The sequence below is a fragment of the Podarcis cretensis genome (genome assembly GCF_951804945.1).
Source record: "Podarcis cretensis genome assembly, chromosome: 4".
NCBI classification, from domain to species: Eukaryota; Metazoa; Chordata; class Lepidosauria; order Squamata; family Lacertidae; genus Podarcis; species Podarcis cretensis.
Window position 1 is genome coordinate 9,611,638 of NC_137173.1, and position 19,879 is coordinate 9,631,516.

General features: G+C 43.4%; 1 protein-coding gene across 1 annotated transcript in view; it reads left to right on the top strand.

The window, feature by feature from the left end:
* Nucleotides 1-15,594, top strand: part of CAPN5 (calpain 5) — a 97,776-nt gene extending 82,182 nt beyond the window's left edge. Inside the window, exons 7-13 of the mRNA XM_079973779.1 lie at nucleotides 1,703-1,780; nucleotides 4,027-4,222; nucleotides 6,750-6,872; nucleotides 9,664-9,860; nucleotides 11,054-11,175; nucleotides 11,449-11,585; nucleotides 13,110-15,594. Coding sequence (XP_079829905.1) covers nucleotides 1,703-1,780; nucleotides 4,027-4,222; nucleotides 6,750-6,872; nucleotides 9,664-9,860; nucleotides 11,054-11,175; nucleotides 11,449-11,585; nucleotides 13,110-13,292 — 1,036 coding nt within the window. The 3' untranslated portion in view covers nucleotides 13,293-15,594. The remainder of the gene's footprint in view (nucleotides 1-1,702; nucleotides 1,781-4,026; nucleotides 4,223-6,749; nucleotides 6,873-9,663; nucleotides 9,861-11,053; nucleotides 11,176-11,448; nucleotides 11,586-13,109) is intronic.
* The last annotated feature ends 4,285 nt before the right edge of the window (nucleotides 15,595-19,879 follow it).

Here is a 19,879-nt window from a genome sequence, read left to right on the forward strand (position 1 = left end):
AACAACAAATTTTTTGAGCCCAAAATTAAGAAATAAATTTGTTTATATATTTCATTGCAACATTCCATGTATAAGACGACCCCCAATTTTAAACTTAAAAAATTTGGGGGGAAATATAGTCTTATACACAGAAAAATACAGTAATATGCATGAGAAGCACAACCCATAACTACTTACTTACTTAAATTTGTATATTGCCCTTCATCCGAAGATCTTAGGGCAGTTCACTGCATAAATGTGCCAAATAAAAAGGCCAAATACATAACAATAACCAAACCAAACCCCATACTCCCCCCCCAAAAAAAAAATTTAAAAGGACAATGAATGTTAAAATTGATGATAATTGCAGCCAGACAGGTTATAGCGAGTAATTGGAAAAATGCAGAAGAGCCAGGCATGAACCAACGGAGGGAAAAATAGAAAAATATTATAATCTTAGAATATCTAACCATGAAGATACATAAAATGAAAGGGTTTAAGGTCAGTGAGAAGAAGGAGGATTGGTTTGAGAAGATACTGAATTATTTGGGCAGGTTTGAACAATTTGGGGCAATGAAAATGTTGAAAGTTAAATAAACCTTGTGGAGGGAGGAGTGTTAAGGTGTATAGAATTATACATGTGGTTGATTTGAATATGTTATTATTGATTATGTATACTCAATGTATCAGCCGCCTGGAGGTTTTCACTGTTTGTTTTCACTGTTTGTGTTTTGGTTGTTGGTAAAAAAAAAAATTGAAAAGAAAAAGGACAATGAATGTTAATCAGCCACAGGGCTGGTTGACAAGAAACATTTTCTTTTCTTTTTTTTTAATAACTTTTTTATTCAAAATTAAAACAAAACATATTATCCAGAAACATATCATCCTTATTCCCCCCCCCATTTTTCCTCCCTCCCCCCACAGAACCCCCACCCCCACCCCCCAACTTCACTCAGTTCCAGTCTTTGGTTTCTCCAATAATGCTATTTTCTGCATGTTACACAGTTGTATAGATCCTGAAACTATTTAGCTGATTATTATCAATAAGAAGTTTGTGAATGTTTATTCAAAGCCAGCCAAAGAGTCCAGTTCGCTTTGTTGCGTCTTCAAATACTTTGTAAAGGGTTCCCATTCATCCTTAAAGTCACAGTTATCCCTGTCCCATAGCTTGTATGTCAGTTTTGCCAGTTCTGCATAGTCCATCAATTTTTCCTGCCATGGTTCTTTAGTTGGGGTTTCTTCGCAGCCGTTGTCACATACATGAAGATGTTTTTCAGCTTTTTTGGCAGATCTTTCCCTACAATCCCTAACAAAAATGTTTCAGGTTTTTTTAAACAAATGTTAAATGGAACATTTTCTTCAATTCGTTGTATATCATTTCCCAAAAATTTTTAATTACCTTGCAATCCCACCACATATGATAAAATGTCCCCTCCTTTTCCTTACACTTCCAACATGTATTTGAACTAGTTTTGTACATTTTCCCTAACTGCACTCCTTCAGTAGGGAACAATCTGTAAATTTTAAATCAGTTTTCCATAATTTTTCCCAATCTTCCATCATAATGTTGTGACCAACATCTTGCGCCCATTTAATCATGACAAGAAACATTTTCGCCTGGTACCTAAAGATGTCACCACGGTTAATATGATTTCTAAATATCTAACCATGGTTAATATGATTTCTGTGTTTCCCCTCATGCGTCCTCTTGTCGTTTCCGCAGCTCAGAGGAATGGCAGAAAGTCAGCAACAGCGAGAGAGAAAAACTGGGAATGACTGTCCAAGACGATGGGGAATTTTGGTGAGTTGTGCGTATGAAGTAAAAGCGGATGATTCCTTATCTCTCTCATCATAGCCCAGTGCAACTATCAGGTCTTTTCCTCAGTACAAAAGCTGCCAATCCCAGATTTAAGTTTGTTACGGGGGTGCTGGGTTTTGACGCAGAAACGGGCTTTTTAATTTTTAAATTTCTTTTCCAAAGGTCTTTATTGAAACTTAACATATATACCTAATAACCAAAATCCCCAGTGATTCCCTCACATAAAATATAATATCTAAATCACAACAGCTATGTAATTATGCACTTAATTATAAATCCCACCACCAACTCTCTACTTTCCTCCACAGCAATTTGACTTCTTTATATTTCTTTCTACCTTTTTCCCTTGCATTCCGTAATAAATTATTTTTGTTAAATTCTGATTTTTCCTTCTTTCTTTATGGGTTTTGTTATTGCTAACATTTTTTTATTCTAAGCCTATTATCATGTTGTTTTTAGCACAATACTTTGACATATAATCTTCAAATTACTTCCACTCCATTCTTAAAAAGTTAAGAAGTTAAAAAGTCGGGGCTTTTAAATTTAGGTTCTGGGGGGAGGATGATTAAAGGGAGATGTGATGGAACTGTACAAAAATGATGTACATTGTCAAGAAAGTGGATAGAGGGAGGTTTCCCTCTCGCAAAATAGGACAGCGCGGAGCAGTGGTTAGAGGGCTAGACTCGGTCACAGTAGACAACCAGATGCCTATAAAAAGCTTACCTGAGTGCAGGAGGGCTCTGTGATTTCCAGCAACGGGTGCAGTGGTACCTTGGTTCTCAAACTTAATCCGTTCCGGAAGTCCATTCCAAAACCAAAGTGTTCCAAAACCAAGGCAAGCTTTCCCATAGAAAGTAATGCAAAACGGATCAATCCATTCCAGACTTTTGAAAATAACCCCTAAAACAGCAATTTCACATGAATTTTACTATCTAACTAGACCACTGATCCATAAAATGAAAGCAATAATCAACGTACTGTGCTATAAGATAAATAAGACAGTGTTGTAGATGATAAAAACTAAAATTCAATATTTTTCATACCCTCACTGATGATAGTCGTTGTTTGGATGAGGGGCTTTTATCCATTTCTGTAGTCACGCAATCAATCAATCAGTAGCTGAACTGGGTTCCAAACAGTCACAAAATAAAATTAACCGAAAAAGCCTCAAAAACAAAAACGCAAAATAAATAGCAAAAACAAAAGCGCCAAACTTAATCCGTTCCGGAAGTCCGTTTGACTTCCGAAATGTTCGAAAACCAAGGCGCAGCTTCTGATTGGTGCAGGTGCCCCGGAAACAATAGCCGACAGCCGCATCGGATGTTTGGCTTCCGAAAAACGTTTGAAAACTGAAACACTAAATTCTGGGTTTTCGGTGTTTGAGAACCAAGGCATTCGGGAACCAAGGTACTACTGTATATAGAAGCATTGCTTCCTCCAGCTGTGGAAGCAGTGCAGAGCCATTGTGGCTTCTAGCCATCGAAAGCCATTTTGCAGGTCACAAAATCATAGAATTGTAGAGTTGGAGGGGACTACGAGGGTCATCTAGTCCAACCCCTGCAATGCAGGAATTTTTTGCCCATCCTGGGACTCGAACCCATGACCTCGAGACGAAGAGTCTCATGCTATAGCAATCGTCCTCAGGTAGCATTTCTGGGTCAGATTCAGCTAGCTGAAGTATCTTAAAGGTGGCGCCACACCAGAAGAAAGGGATACAAGGCCCGTTTAACCTGGCCAGGCTTTGAGTCGAGATTCGAACTCTTTACTTACTTATTATTGATTGAATTTATATACCGCCCTATACCTGGGGGTCTCAGGGCAGTTCACGGAATAAAATCAAGATATAAAACCACAAAATACCTAGTGAAAATAAAAACAACAACCCAATAGCCCCCCCCTCAAAAAACACACCCTAAATTAAGAAAGGGCATACGATGCCAATCAAATCAACTAAAGGCCTGGTTAAAAAGGAATGTTTTTGCCTGGTGTCTAAAGGCGTATAATGGAGGCGCTAGGCGAATCTCCCTGGGGAGAGCATTCCACAGACAGGGAGCCACTGCAGAGAAGGCCCCGTTCTCAAGTTGCCACTCTCTGGACCTCTCGAGGAGGAGGCTCACAAAGTAGGGCCTCAGAAGATGATTTCAGGGTCCAGGTAGGTTCGTATGGAAGGAAGCGGTGCTTGAGGTATTGCGGTCCTGAGTCGAGATTCGAACTCTTCCCCACCGCAGGATGACGTTCGAAGACTTCTGCAGGTACTTCACCGACATCATCAAGTGCCGCCTCATCAACACGTCGTACCTGAGCATCCATAAGACCTGGGAGGAGGTGGTCTTGCGGGGGGCCTGGACCAAGCACGAAGACCCCTTGAAGAACCGCTGCGGGGGCTGCGTCAACAACAGGGACACCTTCCTGCAGAACCCACAGGTGAGGCGGCAGCGAGCGGCAGGTAAGAGGGAGCAAGGTGTTCCCAAGGGGGCAATGCATGTCTCTGCCACTGAGACTTCCTTCCGCTGTCTGCATCTGGACTCAAAAACCTGGGGAAGCTGGCACTGAGCAGGTTAATAATAATAATAATAATAATAATAATAATAAGTTATTAGTTATACCCCACCCATCTGGCTGGGTTTCCCCTGTCACTCTGGGCGGCTTCCAACAAAACACTAAAATACAATAACCTATTAAACATTAAAAGCTTCTCTAAACAGGGCTGCCTTCAGATGTCTTCTAAAAGTTTGGTAGTTATTTTTCTCTTTGACATCTGGTGGGAGGGCGTTCCACAGGGCGGGTGCCACTACCGAGAAGGCCCTCTGCCTGGTTCCCTGTAACTTGGCTTCTCGTAGCGAGGGAACCACCAGAAGGCCCTCAGTGCTGGACCTCAGTGTCCAGGCAGAACGATGGAGGTATAGACACTCCTTCAGGTATACTGGACCAAGGCCGTTTAGGGCTTTAAAGGTCAGCACCAACACTTTGAATTGTGCTCGGAAACGTACTGGGAGCCAATGCAGATCACTCAGGACTGGTGTTATATGGTCTTGGCATCTGCTCCCAGTCACCAGTCTAGCTGCTGCATTCTGGATTAGTTGTAGTTTCCGGGTCACCTTCAAAGAGCACATAGAGCGCATTGTGGGGTCCAAGCAGTTGATAACCAGAGCATGCTCCACTCTGGCGAGACAGTCCGTGGGCAGGGAGGGTCTCATCCTGTGTACCAGATGGAGCTGGTAAACAGCTGCCCTGGACACAGAATTGACCTGTGCCTCCATGGACAGCTGTGAGTCCCAAATGACTCCCAGGCTGCGCACCTGGTCCTTCAGGGGCACAGTTACCCCATTCAGGGCCAGGGAGTCCTCCACACCTGCCCGCCTCCTGTCCCCCAAGAACAGTACTTCTGTCTTGTCAGGATTCAACCTCAATCTGTATAGATTAAGTTTGTAGAGGAAAAAATTAACCGTATTTAGAACATTAAGGATGAGATATATAAGATATATAAGATATATAAGATGCAATGTAAACAAGAACTCTAAGATTAAGAGATGATGAGTAGTGGGAGAGGGAAGTCACATGGATATATTATTATGTAGTATATTTTTATTTCATAATTCTAGTTGTTTTAAGCTGCTGGTCACCAATTCTGGTCTCCCTGCTCTAATTCTGGCTTGCTTTTATATTGATTGACCCCTCTCACTCTCCAGGCTTCAGCAAAAGCCTGCATTCGCTCCATAGGACGCACACACATTTGCCATTCATTTTTGGAGGGGGAAAAGTGTGTTCTATAGAGCGAAAAATAGGTATTTTTAAACCGCTGGTCTATGACCGTAATAAACTGATTGATTGATTGAAGGGTGCTGAGAGTAGTTTGGAAATCCTTTATTCCCATCGCAGAGCTACAGTTCCCAGAGTCCCTTTGGAAGGGCGGATTGGCTGTGAAACTACCCTAGGGATCGCAAATCTGGGAGGGAAACAGGAGTTTCTAACAGCTCTCAGCTTATTAGAAAGTTCAGGCGTAGACAAACTCAGCCCTCCAGATGTTTTGGGACTACAACTCCCATCATCCCTGTTAGCTAGGGATGATGGGAGTTGTAGTCCCAAAACATTTGGTGGGCCGAGTTTGCCTATGCTTGGTACAGGGACTGAGAGACTGAGGCCAGCTTAAGCAAGGAACGTGAGAACGTAGGAAGTTGCCTTATACAGAATCAGACCATTGGCGTGTCTAGCTCAGAGTTACCGTATTTTTCACTCTAGAGGGAGAACAGGGGGGAAAATGTTTTTTCTTGTTCTCTCCCTCTAAAACAAGGTGTGTTCAAGGTGCATTCACCCGAGCTTGTGGGGCTGGCAGAGTGGGGAAGCGCTGCTTCCCCCCCCCCCCCAGCCTCAAAGATCCCTGAAGCCTTTGAAGCGCAGCACCCGGTTGCCCTGCAGAGGCTTTCCGCGCAGCCATCCCCAAGCTAGAACAGCGAGACGGAGCGCTCCGCAGCGCTCCGTCTCCCTGTTCTGGCTTTGGGCTTAGCCGCGCAGCCTGCATTCGCTCTATAGGACGCACACACATTTCCTCTTAATTTTTGGAGGGGGAAAAGTGTGTCCTATAGAGCGAAAAATACGGTACCCACACAGGCTGGCAGCAGCCCTCTCCAGGGTTTCAGGCCGGAGATCTATGCCAGCCGTGCCTAGAGATCCCAGGGATTGAACCTGGCACCTTCTGCATGCCAAGCGACTGCTCTTCCACTGAGCTACAACCCTTTTCCGGAGCTCAGGCCAGGTAGAGACGAGGAAATGGCCTGAAACCTCCGTCGAACCGGGAATTCCCAGATTTGTAGCTCAGCCTCTGGCCAAGAAGGCACGCCAAAGAACGGTGGGCGCTAGAACTTGGCTTGGAGGTTGCCAACCAAGTGCTCCCCCCCCCCACAAAAAAAAAAACATTCGTCTCATTTTCCATTGCTTTTCTTTTCCTGCCCAGTACGTTTTTGACGTGAAGAAAACGGAAGACGAGGTGCTCATTTGCATCCAGCAGAAGCCCAAACAGACCAATCGGAAGGAGGGAAAGGGAGAGAACCTGGCGATCGGATTCGACATCTATAAGGTCAGAAGTGTGTGTTTGTGTGAACCGCTGTTTCTGCTTCTTGCTTCTCACCCAAGGGGGCAATGCATGTCTCTGCCACTGAGACTACCTTCCGCTGTCTGCATCTGGACTCAAAAACTTGGGGAAGCTGGCACTGAGCAGGTTACTAATAATTATTTATTATTATTATTATTATTATTATTTATTATTTATACCCGACCCATCTGGCTGGGTTTCCCCAGCCACTCTGGGCGTCTTCCAACTGAATACAGTGGTACCTTGGGTTACATATGCTTCAGGTTACACACTCCGCTAACCCAGAAATAGTGCTTCAGGTTAAGAACTTTGCTTCAGGATAAGAACAGAAATCGTGCTTCAGTGGCGCAGTGGCAGCGGGAAGCCCCATTAGCTAAAGTGGTGCTTCAGGTTAAGAACAGTTTCAGGTTAAGAACGGACCTCCAGAACGAATTAAGTACTTAACCTGAGGTAAAGGGGCCCCCTGACCATTAGGTCCAGTCGTGACCGACTCTGGGGTTGTGGCGCTCATCTGGCTTTATTGGCCGAGGGAGCCGGCGTTTGTCCGCAGCTTCCGGGTCATGTGGCCAGCATGACTAAGCCACTTCTGGTGAACCAGAGCAGTGCACGGAAATGTGGAACCCGAGGTACCCCTGTATTAAAAACAATACAGCACCAGACATTATAAACTTCCCTAAACAAGGCCGCCTTCAGTTGTCTTTTAAAAGTAAAATAGTTATTTATTGCCTTGACATCTGCTGGGAGGATGTTCCACAGGGTGGGCACCACTACCGAGAAGGCCCTCTGCTTGGTTTCCTGTAACTTGGCTTCTCACAGTGAGGGAACCGCCGGAAGGCCCTTGGTGCTGGACCTCAGTTTCTGGGCTGAACGATGGGGGTGGAGACGCTCCTTCAGGTATACAGGACCGAAGCCATTTAGGGCTTTAAAGGTCAGCACCAACACTTTGAATTATGCTCGGAAATGTACTGGGAGCCAATGAAGATCTTTCAGGACCCGTGTTATATGGTCTTGGCGGCCACTCCAAGTCCCCAGTCTCATTGCCGCATTCTGGATTAATTGCAGTTTCCAGGTTACCTTCAAAGGTAGCCCCACAGAGAGCACATTGCAGTAGTCCAAGCAGGAGATAACCAGGGCATGCAGCACTCTGGCGAGGCAGTCCGTGGGCAGACAGGGTCTCAGCCTGCGTACCAGGTGGAGCTGGTAAACAGCTGCCCTGGACACAGAATTAACCTGCGCCTCCATGGACAGCTGTGAGTTAGAGACGCATGGAGGCATTGCTTTCTGTTCTGCTCTACGTTCGTTGCCCGCAGCGCTGTTTCTACTCTCCTGCGGTTCTGCTGCTGAAATTGCATCGTTATTCTTGCTATCTTCTGCGGCGACTTTACGTGGCTAGCATATGTTGCACCAGTTACGTTTTCGTTACGCTTTTTCGCTCTGTTTGTTTTGGCGCAGAGCAACCGCCATGCAAATGTGGGTAGGGGGTTTGGAAACATAATCGAATAGGTGTGGTTTGCTGACTGAAAGCAACAGTGGCAGCAAATGCCAATCATATTGGCTGGATTGATACCCGTTCCGCACACAAGATGAAAAAGCAAACACCAGCAATTTCGACTCCTGTGTCTGTTTCTATCGTAACACCCCCAGAAATATACTCAGAGTCGAGAGTGGATTTCATGCTCTTTATTCAGCTCATAGTGGTGAGGAGGAATGGAAGTTCCCCCATAATGTCTGCTTTATATACATTATTTACACAATGGGCCCCACGTGATTGGCTAATTCCGGGATTCACCTGTAGGCCAATCAGGTTGCGGATTCACTTGCACCTGGAGTTGGATTGAGTGGCTCCTGCGGACCAATCAGACTGCTGCATTCTGTCATCCTATTGTTCTAGGACCAATCAGACTGCTGCATTCTGCATCCTATTGTTCTAGGACCAAACAGACTGCTGCATTTTGGATCCTATGCAACTCAGTACATAACACCCCTACTCGCAATATTGTGGACTCGGAGGAAATGATTCAGAAGCTTGAACGCCTTTCTGACTTTTGCTTTTAAAAGCTTTTCGTGGAGGTAGAGCCCAGCAGTTGTAACTAGTAGCCATCGACAGCCAGGAATTTGCCCGGTTCTCTTATCTTTCTTTTTTCCACAATTTACACACACACACACACACACACACACACACACGAAAGAACATCAAAAAAAAAGAGAGATGGGCTTATATTGGATATTCTTAGACTGAAATAATTGTTACGGTGTACATAATAAAAGAAATCTAAGATAACTATATAAATAGGTAAATATAATAACATTACAAAGAATAAATGACAAAAGATGAGAGAGAGAGAGAGAGGAAAGAAAGGAAAAAAGAAAAAGAAAACCAAAGAGCAAAACTGAAAAACTATTAAAAAATATAAATATCTATCAATCAACAGTAAGCAGTGTTCAATATATTCAGATTTGTTGACTTCCGTCTACTCTTTGCAGTTTCAAGTCAACTACAGTATTACTCTTTTTAATCTGTTTAATTATTTGTCCCCACCTTGGAGTATGAAATTATTCTTCTGTCTGTGAAATGAATCTAGACACAGCCGAGCGTTATTTATTGGGACCAAATTTCGTCAAATAATTTTTATGACATTCCCACTCTTCTTTAACCTTATCTACTGATTGTTAGATAAGGTCCTCTTTTAAAGCCACCTGTGTTGCCTCATGTGGCAGTGAGTTCCGTAGTTTCACACTCTTCTTCTTCTTCTTTCCTGTGCTTTATTCTGCCCAGGTGGAGCTGAATCGGACTTACCGGATGCACACCTTGCAGCCCAAGGTCGCCAGCTCCATCTACATCAATTCCCGCATCGTCTTCCTGAGGACAGACCTGAAGGAAGGGCGCTATGTTATCATCCCCACCACCTTCGAGGCCGGCCACGTGGGCGAGTTCCTCCTCAGGGTGTTCACAGATGTGCCTTCCGACTTGCAGTAAGCTGCTCTCCATGGAACGGAGGCTTCCTGTAGCCTTTTGATCCTGGCTGGGACCATATCTGCACCTGGCTGCCTGCCCACCCAGCGCTTAGTGGGACCCTGATAATAGACGATGCTTGGAGTTTAGGGGCAAAGTCACTGACATCTTTCAGCTGTCTTCCCCCTCCTTCCTCTTTCCAGGGAACCAGGGTGGACTTGATTTAAATCAAATCGATTTAAATCACGCTTTAAATCACTGGTCAATAGGACTTGATTTAAATCACCAGTCAGTAAGACTTGATTTATTTATTTATTATAGGAAGTGGATTTAAATCAAATCGATTTAAATCACTAGTCAGTAAGACTTGATTTAAATCTTTTTTTTTTTTTTTAATAATCTTAATATTTGCAACTAGATGAAGGTTTCGTTTGTGGAATAATAAATTTTCAGACTTGATTTAAATCATTTTTTTTATAATCTTAATATTTACAATTACAATATTTTGGAATAATTTTCAGACTTGATTTAAATCATTTTTTTAAAATAATCTTAATATTTACCACCAGATAAAGGTTTCGTTTTTGGAATAATAAATTTTCAGACTTGATTTAAATCACTAGTCAGTAAGACTTGATTTAAATTATATATTTTTTATAGAAAGACCCATTCTTGCTGGTATAATCTTAATATTTACAACCAGATGAAGGTTTCGTTTGTGGAATAATAAATTTTCAGAGTAGTTTTTACGGTTTTATTGAAAATTACTGATTTAGTTATACTGTTAGAAACACAAAGACAGGCAATTATGAAATGGTTGTTTCTATTTGGACAACTTTTCTGCTGTGCTTGATTGGAAGGAGAAAAATAATCATTTCCTTAATAACAATTTAAACAGTTTAACTAAAACAATAACATTATAGCATATGTATCCATGTTTGTTAACTGATGTGGTTAAACAATTTTTTTCAAAAAGAATACTTAGACTGAGTTTTGGCACACATGAAAAACTTAAAAACAAACCCTTATTTCCTGATGAATAGCCTATAATGTAACTTAAATAGAAAACTATCTTTAGAAAGATTTTCCCTCCAAAAGCATTTTATTTTAAAAATCTGAATTAAATAAAAAAAAATCTGATTTAATTTCTTTAAAAATCCAATGTTTATTGATTTTTCTTTTTAAAAATCATTGATTTTTATCCACCCTGTAGGGAGCTGATGCTGGATGAGCCCCCGCACACCTGTTGGAGCGGGATGTGTGGCTACCCGCAGATGGTGTCGCAAGTCCACGTCGTCTCGGCTTCCGGGCTGAAGAATCAGGATTCGCAAGAAGGTGCAGGGCCCCAATCCCACCCCATTTCCAACCACACCCACGCGTCACGCCCAAAATCTGCAGGGGGAGGAGGAGGAGGAGAGGGGGCACAGCTGTCAACTTTTCCCTTTTCTTGCGAGGAATCCTATTCGGAATAAGGGAATTTCCCTTGAAAAAAGGGAAACGTTGACAGCTAGGAGAGGGGGAGAGTCGCTTCCAAAGAGCAGGGGAGCTTTCAGCTGCTGACAAACCAGACTCGGGGCTTCAACAACCGTTGTTGTCGTTTTAATTCAGGCGCAGACCCCTACGTGATCATTAAATGTGAAGGCGAGAAGATCCGTTCGCCGGTGGTGAAAAGCACTGTGACGCCAGAGTTTGACGTGAAAGGCCTGTTCTACCGCAAGAAGCCCGGGCAGCCCATTGTCATTCAGGTGAGGTTTCCTTTATCAAAGGATCATAGTACTATAGCAGACACATCCAACAGGTAAATCGTGATCTACTGGTAGATCCCTGGACGCCTGCGGCTCCCCTAAAAGAAGATTTCATTTACCTGTGAAAATAAATCACGCAATCTTTGAAGGTGTTTTCAAACACATTCACCCTCACTTATTCCGGCTCGGTACAGAGCTCGCATTAGAGTAATTTTACTGCCAGCAGTATCTCTAATGTGTATCGCTCTCAGTGCTTTCCAAATCTCACTTGCTGTTTCAAGGTTTCGCACCTGAGATAACTGAGACTTCTCTAAACTCAGAATTAGATTGGCATAGGCTTTGTCGTCCAGTCTTTGGTCTGCTTCGTCTACTTCTTCATCCTCGTCTTTTACAGGAGGGTTAATAATAACAGTCCAACACTGTTCTTTCTTTAACAATGCCCACATCTGTAAATTCCATGACATATAATTGGATTCTCCCAGTTTCTCTACTGGAAAATATGAAGCTCCCCCTTGAGCTCCAGCTCCAAGTCCAGCCATACCTCCACCCAGCTTTCAGCTTTCCACTCAGTCTTTACTCACACGTGGCTTGAAGAATTGTTCGCCTCCCGGTCTCAAATAGACACAGCCAGCTGCTTGAGAAACGCTGAGTCGCTTCCAGTCTCTGGGTTCTTTTCCACGCTCCGTCTCTGCCCACTCAGGACTGGGCCCATAACCTGTTGTTATTTGCTGTTTACTCGTTTAGTCGTGTCCGACTCTTCGTGATCCCCTGGACCAGAGCACGCCAGGCACACCTGTCTTCCACTGCCTCCCGCAGTTTGGTCAAACTCATGTTCGTAGCTTCGAGAACACTGTCCAACCATCTCGTCCTCTGTCGTCCCCTTCTCCTTGTGCCCTCCATCTTTCCCAACATCAGGGTCTTTTCCTGGGAGTCTTCTCTTCTCATGAGGTGGCCAAAATATTGGAGCGGCTGTTCTTTTTATCGCAGCCTAACTATGTGCAGGGACATGGGTGGCACTGTGGGTTAAACCACAGAGCCTAGGACTTGCCGATCAGAAGGTCGGCGGTTCGAATCCCCGCGACGGGGTGAGCTCCCGTTGCTCAGCCCCTGCTCCTGCCAACCTAGCAGTTCGAAAGCACGCCAAAGTGCAAGTAGATAAATAGGTACCACTCCGGTGGGGAGGTAAACGGCGTTTCTGTGCGCTGCTCTGGTTCGCCAGAAGCAGCTTAGTCATGCTGGCCACATGACCCGGAAGCTGTACTCTGGCTCCCTCGGCCAGTAAAGTGAGATGAGCGCTGCAACCCCGGAGTCGGCCACGACTGGACCTAATGGTCAGGGGTCCCTTTACTTTTAACCATGTCCAGCTTTTCTCTTCAATCTTGAGGACTAGATGCTTAGTTTTTTAGATTTCGGTTGGTTGAGGTCTGCTAGGTCCACCGTGGATGTGAGCGGATGCACGCAGCCCTGGTCTGTGGGCATGTTCCTTCTCTGATTGTCCACCAACTTCTGCTTCTCTCCCTCCAGGTCTGGGACCATAACCTAATCAGCGACACCTTTCTGGGCCAGGTGAGCCTTGCAGGTGACCCCAACAACCTCCTGTCAATGCACATTCTCCATCTGGAGGGCAAAGGCAGCAAACGCGTCAACGAGCTTCCGGGGACCCTCAAGGTGCAGTTGCTCACCAGCAACGTCCTCACTAACATCTAAAAGAAGAACGGTTCTCTTTGTGCCATCTGTACATCCGATCTCGCAATATACAGCATATATCTATATCTGTACCTGTATCATGTACTGTGCATGCCTTCACTTTTAAAAGGGGACCAGCGCGTTCGGTTTTGTTTTGTTTTGATTTGATTTTTATACAACGGTGCCTTTTCAAGAAGTGGGGGGAAAGTGTTTTCAAATACAAGTCCCAGGCGGAATTTTACTGCCAGCTCTGGGCCTCTGGGCAGTATAAAGGAGTCCCACTCGGGGCTGTATGTTTACACAGAGAAATCTGTCTCTCATGCGCACATGCGTGGCTGGGGTTGGGCTTTGTACCCAGCCTGGGGAAAAAACCACATATTGCCAACCTGGGCGAAGGGCTCATTTCTTAATTCCCATATCCCCGAAGGTGCTGTCCCCAAAGGCGGGAAAAGGCAGGGAGTAGACGAGGCCTCGCTTGAAGGATGCTCAGGAAGAAACACCAGGAATTTGTTGCTTCGATGCTCCCTCCATGCACAAGTTAGGGCAGGCAAATTCTCTGCCCAGGACTTGCATCTGTGTTGTGATTTTGTGGCAGGCCAATAAAAGTCTGGAAAACCTCGTACTGAGGGCAGACGTTGCTGTGCCTCTGATTTAGATTTCTCTTTTTCTTCCTAAAGAGATCAAGGTTCTAGACCTCATGGGTGCAAACGTGTGGGCAAAGCCAACTGAAATCTCAGAATGCCATATTTCCTGTAGCAGAAGGGTGGAGCTTTTAGTGGCTCATGTCCGTCTCACCCGTTGAGTAGCAAAAACCCAGAATGCAATTGCACAAAAATGTGAGGTGAATATTTAGCCAGAGATTCCGTGATTGCCAGAGGTTGCAGGATTGGTTCAGGATTTCAGATGCGCGGTTGCATAAGCATTGCCATTTCCTGGAAGATACTGAGGAAAAAGGGTGAGGTGGGTCTCATAAAGGGAATATAGAATGATCTGGATATGCCAGACCTGTTGAAATGTCTCTGTGTGGGAGAGGGGCGGAAAGTTTTCGTATAAAATGCACAGTCTGGAGAAAGTGGACAGGGCGAAGTTTTTCTTCCTCTCTTTTAACTTGGGGACAATTTGATGAAGATGGATGTAAAGAGATTCAGACCAGGCAAAAGAAAGTATTTCACACAGTGCATAGTTGGAATAACGTAAGTCGCTACTACAAGGTAGCGGAGACACCCACTGACTTGGTGACTTGCACGTGACTTCCAACAAGCATTGAACTTCCATTACCATTTACAGTTAACATAGCAAGCGGTGGTATGGCTCAGTGGTTAGAGCATCTTCTCTGCATGCAGAAGGTCTCTGGTTCAGTTCCAGGCAGGGCTGAGAAAAATCCCTGCCTGAAGCCCCGGAGAGCAGCTGCCAAGTCAGTGTTGACAATACTGGTCTAGATAGACCTTCCCATGTTCCTATGCACCCTTGGTCTCGCATAGTGCAGCCATATGGAACGTGCCTGCTGTTGCTTTTAGACGGCATTGCATGTGCAGCAAAACCAGGGCAGTAGAGGGATCACATCTGTCATGTATTTCCCATATAAGAAGGTCGATATCTCTCTGATGTTCTGTGTGCTAGATTTCTATATTCAAGGAAGGTTTGATTTTGGGTTTTTTAAAAAGGTGATCATTTTGGAGAGCCTTAGCAAAATTTGTTTCTGGACTAAAATGGGAGGGAATTCCATCTGGAGAATTCAACCACAGATTTAATTCCAACTTGTGCATTTCAGGGTGGTGTGTTTGTGTGTGTGATGGGAATATTGCCCATAAGAAATAAGCCATAACATCAATAGGGCTTTCAATTTAATCTGTTTATCGGGACCAAAAATACCTTCAGATGTTTACTTTGGGGTTTGTTTGTTTTTAAATAAAAAGAACGGCTCAAATGTTTATTATTCTAGCCAAAACTTCCTTCGCTGTTTCCGCCCATTCTTTAGGGATATAAGAGTTGGGCTTTTGGTACTTGGAAGTTGTCATTTCTTAGTAAAACTGAGATTGTTTTCAGAGAGGGAATGGACAATCAGGATTGGGCATGTGATCCATAGGTGATGTTTCTGATTTAAGGCCTGCTGGTTCTATCAGTTGTTTTTTCTACCATTATGAAGTCTTATCACTCGCACTTTATCCAATAAATGCCCCGTGACGTGTATGAATGCAAACTGAGGAAATGTATTATTGAGAGGTCGCAATTTTAGAAAATGTTGAAATTGACTGGCTGTATGAGATTTGCAATTAAAAGCCAAAAATAATGGCTGAGTTATCAATAAATTACATGACTTTGAGTTTTCTTTCTTTCTTCCCCTCCGCGCTTTCTCCGAGGTGTTGCATTCACACATCATTTTCACACGCACACGAGAAGGGTGTTCCACGAGGGATGTGTGAATAGGGCTGAGCTAAAATCACCCCCTCAACTTTACAGCACTAGGTTCATGTAGATAGCCATGTTGGTCTGACACAGTCAAAATAAAAAAATAATAATAAAAGGTTTTAAATAATGTCCAGTAGCACCTTAGAGACCAACTAAGTTTGTTCTGCACACTTCTTCAGATGCACTGAAACAGAAGTCACCAGACCCTTATACAGTGGTACCTCAGGTTACATACGCTTCAGGTTACAGACTCCGCTAACCCAGAAATAGTGCTTCAGGTTAAGAACTTTGCTTCAGGATGAGGACAGAAATCATGCTACAGTGGTGCAGCGGCAGCAGGAGGCCCCCATTAGCTAAAGTGGTGCTTCAGGTTAAGAACAGTTTCAGGTTAAGTATGGACCTCCGGAATGAATTAAGTACTTAACCTGAGGTACCACTGTATATAGTGGGAGGGTGGGGTGGGGTTTTTCTCAGGAGGGTATTAGGAGATGGGTGATTGACTCAGTGGACATGGTAAACCTCTTGACGACTGTTAACGACTGCAATTAGTCCTACAGGAAAAAGCAAGGGATAGTATGCAGATGACCAAATATAGCTTTAGCACATGGGTAGGCAAACTAAGGGACACGGGTGGCACTGTGGGTTAAACCACAGAGCGTAGGACTTGCCAATCAGAAGGTCGGTGGTTCGAATCCCCCCAATGGGGTGAGCTCCCGTTGCTCAGTCCCTACTCCTGCCAACCTAGCAGTTTGAAAGCACGTCAGAGTACAAGTAGATAAATAGGTACCGCTCTGGTGGGAAGGTAAACAGCGTTTCTGTGCGCTGCTCTGGTTCGCCAGAAACGGCTTAGTCATGCTTGGCACATGACCCAGAAGCTGTACACCTGCTCCCTCGGCCCATAAAGCGAGATGAGCGCCGCAACCCCAGAGTCGGTCACAACTGGACCTAATGGTTAGGGGTCCCTTTACTTCAGGCAAACTAAGGCCTTGGGGCCAGATCTGGCCCAATTGCCTTCTAAATCCAGCCCACAGACAGTCCGGGAATCAGCCTGTTTTTACATGAGTAGAATGTGTCCTTTTATTTAAAATGCATCTCTGGATTATTTGTGGGGCTTGCCTGGTGTTTTTACATGAGTAGAACACATCCTTTTATTTAAAATGCATCTCTGGGTTATTTGTGGGGCATAGGAATTCATTCATTTTTTCCCCTTCAAAATATAGTCCGGCCCCCCACAAGGTCTGAGGGACAGTGGACCGGCCCCCTGCTGAAAAGGTTTGCTGACCCCTGCTTTAGCATATGTAATGAGACAAGAATCTCATATCTCTATTCTGACCAGGTCTCTCCTTAGTTTTCAGTTTAGCAATAAGTTGTAATTCAGCAACTTCTCTTTCAAGTCTATTCCTGAAATTCTTTTGTAATAAGACAGCTGCTTTGAGATCCTGTATTGATTGTCCTGGGAGATTGAAGTGTTCTCCTACTGGTTTCTCTGTCTTGTGATTCCCGATGTCAGATTTGTGTCCATTTATCTTTGGCATAGTAGGGTTTAGCCTGTTTGTTCAATATATATAGCACTGTTTGCAAAGCAACAGAAAACCCCTATCTGCATTTCCAATGATTCGGAGGTGGGCTTCAAACACCTGTAACAGCAACCATGCTCTCTTTCTTCTCAGCAAGAATAAAAGTCATAATTTAAAAATGGTTAACGAGCCCAACCGTTGCAGTCAATCACAATTTGTAGTTTCTCCCACTTCTGCCCACACCGTGGAGCTATTGTACTTGGAATATTGCTTGCTGAGAGGAGATGATTCTGTTTTTGTTTCGCATTGGCCGATCACTTTGGTCTGAGCCCAACACTGGCCTTCCTCCTTGTCCGAATGCAGATCTAACAGCAGCTGAAAAGTCTTTATTTTATTTTTATTTTTTAAAAATTTCAAGAAAAGAAAAAGAAAGAACAATACATAACACTGTAAACACAATTATGTCAATGTTTTCCAAAATACAGACTAAAAAGAAAAAAGAAAAAAGAAAAAAAATACTTTTCATAACCAATATTACCAAATTCATGCTTCAAACATTACAATATGTAAATCCTGGTTAAAATATTACAAAAGACTTCCACCGCATTCACCACATGCCTCTTAGTTATCTTGCTCACCTTTACATCTGTTCTTCAATCATTTCTCTTCCTTAGGTTCTTTCATAATCAGTCAAATCTTTATGTTCTCCATATTCTTCACAAGGTTAGTCTAAGCACAACCAAACTTTCGTATTTGAGCCCTGCTTGTATAGATATTCATTTAAGCATTCCCATTGTTTCTGTATTATAGTTTTGGGTTTATGCCTTATTAAATCCGTCAATTTTGCTAACTCCAGGTACTCACATAGTTTACTTAACCATTCCCCTTTTGTTGGGATATACTTTTCTTTCCAATGACTGTCCACCAACATTCTCGCTGCTGTTGTTGCATACAGAAAGATGTTAATTTTGTCTTTGGGGATATCCTTACTGAAAAGTCAGAAGGGATGGACGATTTAGGCGACAACTACAGTGCTATATGTAGAAACACTGCTTGTCTTGCTAAATCTCTTCTTTCTCTCCGATACTTCCACCTGACAAAGTACTTCCCAAATTAATCTGGATCATTTCAATTTAGGAACCAGTGCAACTTTCGGCACCGATCCTAATCATGTTTAGCACATCCTGGGTAGGGATTGGTTTTCTCGTTTCCCCTTTTCCCAGTCTTAAACTCAGCACACATTTCTGCAACAAACTGTGGTTTAAAGATCTACACAATGAAAATTCGCCCGCAATTTCGTGTGAATTTCTCCGAATAAACCCATTTTTTTGTATGCAGTTTTGACTAACATACCCATTTGTGCAAGGGACGTGGGTGGCGCTGTGGGTTAAACCACAGAGCCTAGGACTTGCCGATCAGAAGGTCAGCAGTTCGAATCCCCGTGACAGGGTGAGCTCCCGTTGCTCGGTCTCTGCTCCTGCCAACCTAGCAGTTCGAAAGCACGTCAAAGTGCAAGTAGATAAATAGGTACCGCTCCGGCGGGAAGGTAAACGGCATTTCCGTGTGCTGCTCTGGTTCGCCATAAGTGGCTTAGTCCTGCTGGCCACATGTCCCGGAAGCTGTATGCCGGCTCCCTCGGCCAGTAAAGTTTTAAATAAAACAAATAATAAATAGAATAGATGTAGTGCTTCCCTTTTTTGAGGGGAGTGTAGGATTTGTCCTTTTTACTGTAGAGTTGGATGATAAATTTTTGTTGCTTTTTTGTATATAGGGGTTTTGGGTTTTTTTTTGTTTTTTGGCCTTTGTTTTCCGTCAGTTTTGTTCCTTCGCATATTATCCCATTTTGCGAATTCCACTAGGGACAAACAAAGGCAGCAAATGAGTGCCATAAATAAGGATTTGTTTATTTCTATTCATGAATCGCTTCCCGTAAAAGGTCTCAGAGTGATTTCACAGTAAAGGTGTTGGCAATAAAACCAATGACTCAATTTCATTTCTAAAAACAATTACAACATTTCATTTTTTTTTGGGGGGGGGGACACACTTCTATTTACATTTATCTATTTATACTTTTCACGTTTATACATTTCACTGATTTTATACATTTCAATAATTTCACGATCACATTGACATTTCCAAACTTGTCTTCATTCCCCCTCTTTCTACGGTTCCTTAAATTCATGTTTGATATCTTCTGCGTATCCAAATTAACTTAATTTACTCATCTTCTTCAAAAATATACTCTTATGATGCTGCATGTTATTACAATAATCCTGCCAATGTTTTTTATCTGTTTATAATTGATCTGTAAATATTCAATAAACCACTTCCATTCTTTCGTGTAAAAAAATCTGTTATCCTGATTTCTTATTCTTCCGGTAAGTTCCACCATTTCTGTATATTCCATAAAGTGCTGTGGGGGGGGGCACTTCTTTATATGAAAAGAATTTTAAATCTAATACTCATTCGGACTAGGATATCAATGGTATTAATAAATAATAAGTAAAACAAGAGCCCACCTGGGTCAGGCCAAGGACCCATCCAGTCTAGCATCATCTTCTCACAGTGGCCAAACAGTTGCCTTTGAGAAACTAGCAATCAGGATTCGAACACAAGAGCATCTCTCCCCTGCTGCAGTCTCCAGCAACTGGGATTCAGAATTATTGCTGCCTCTGTGGTGGC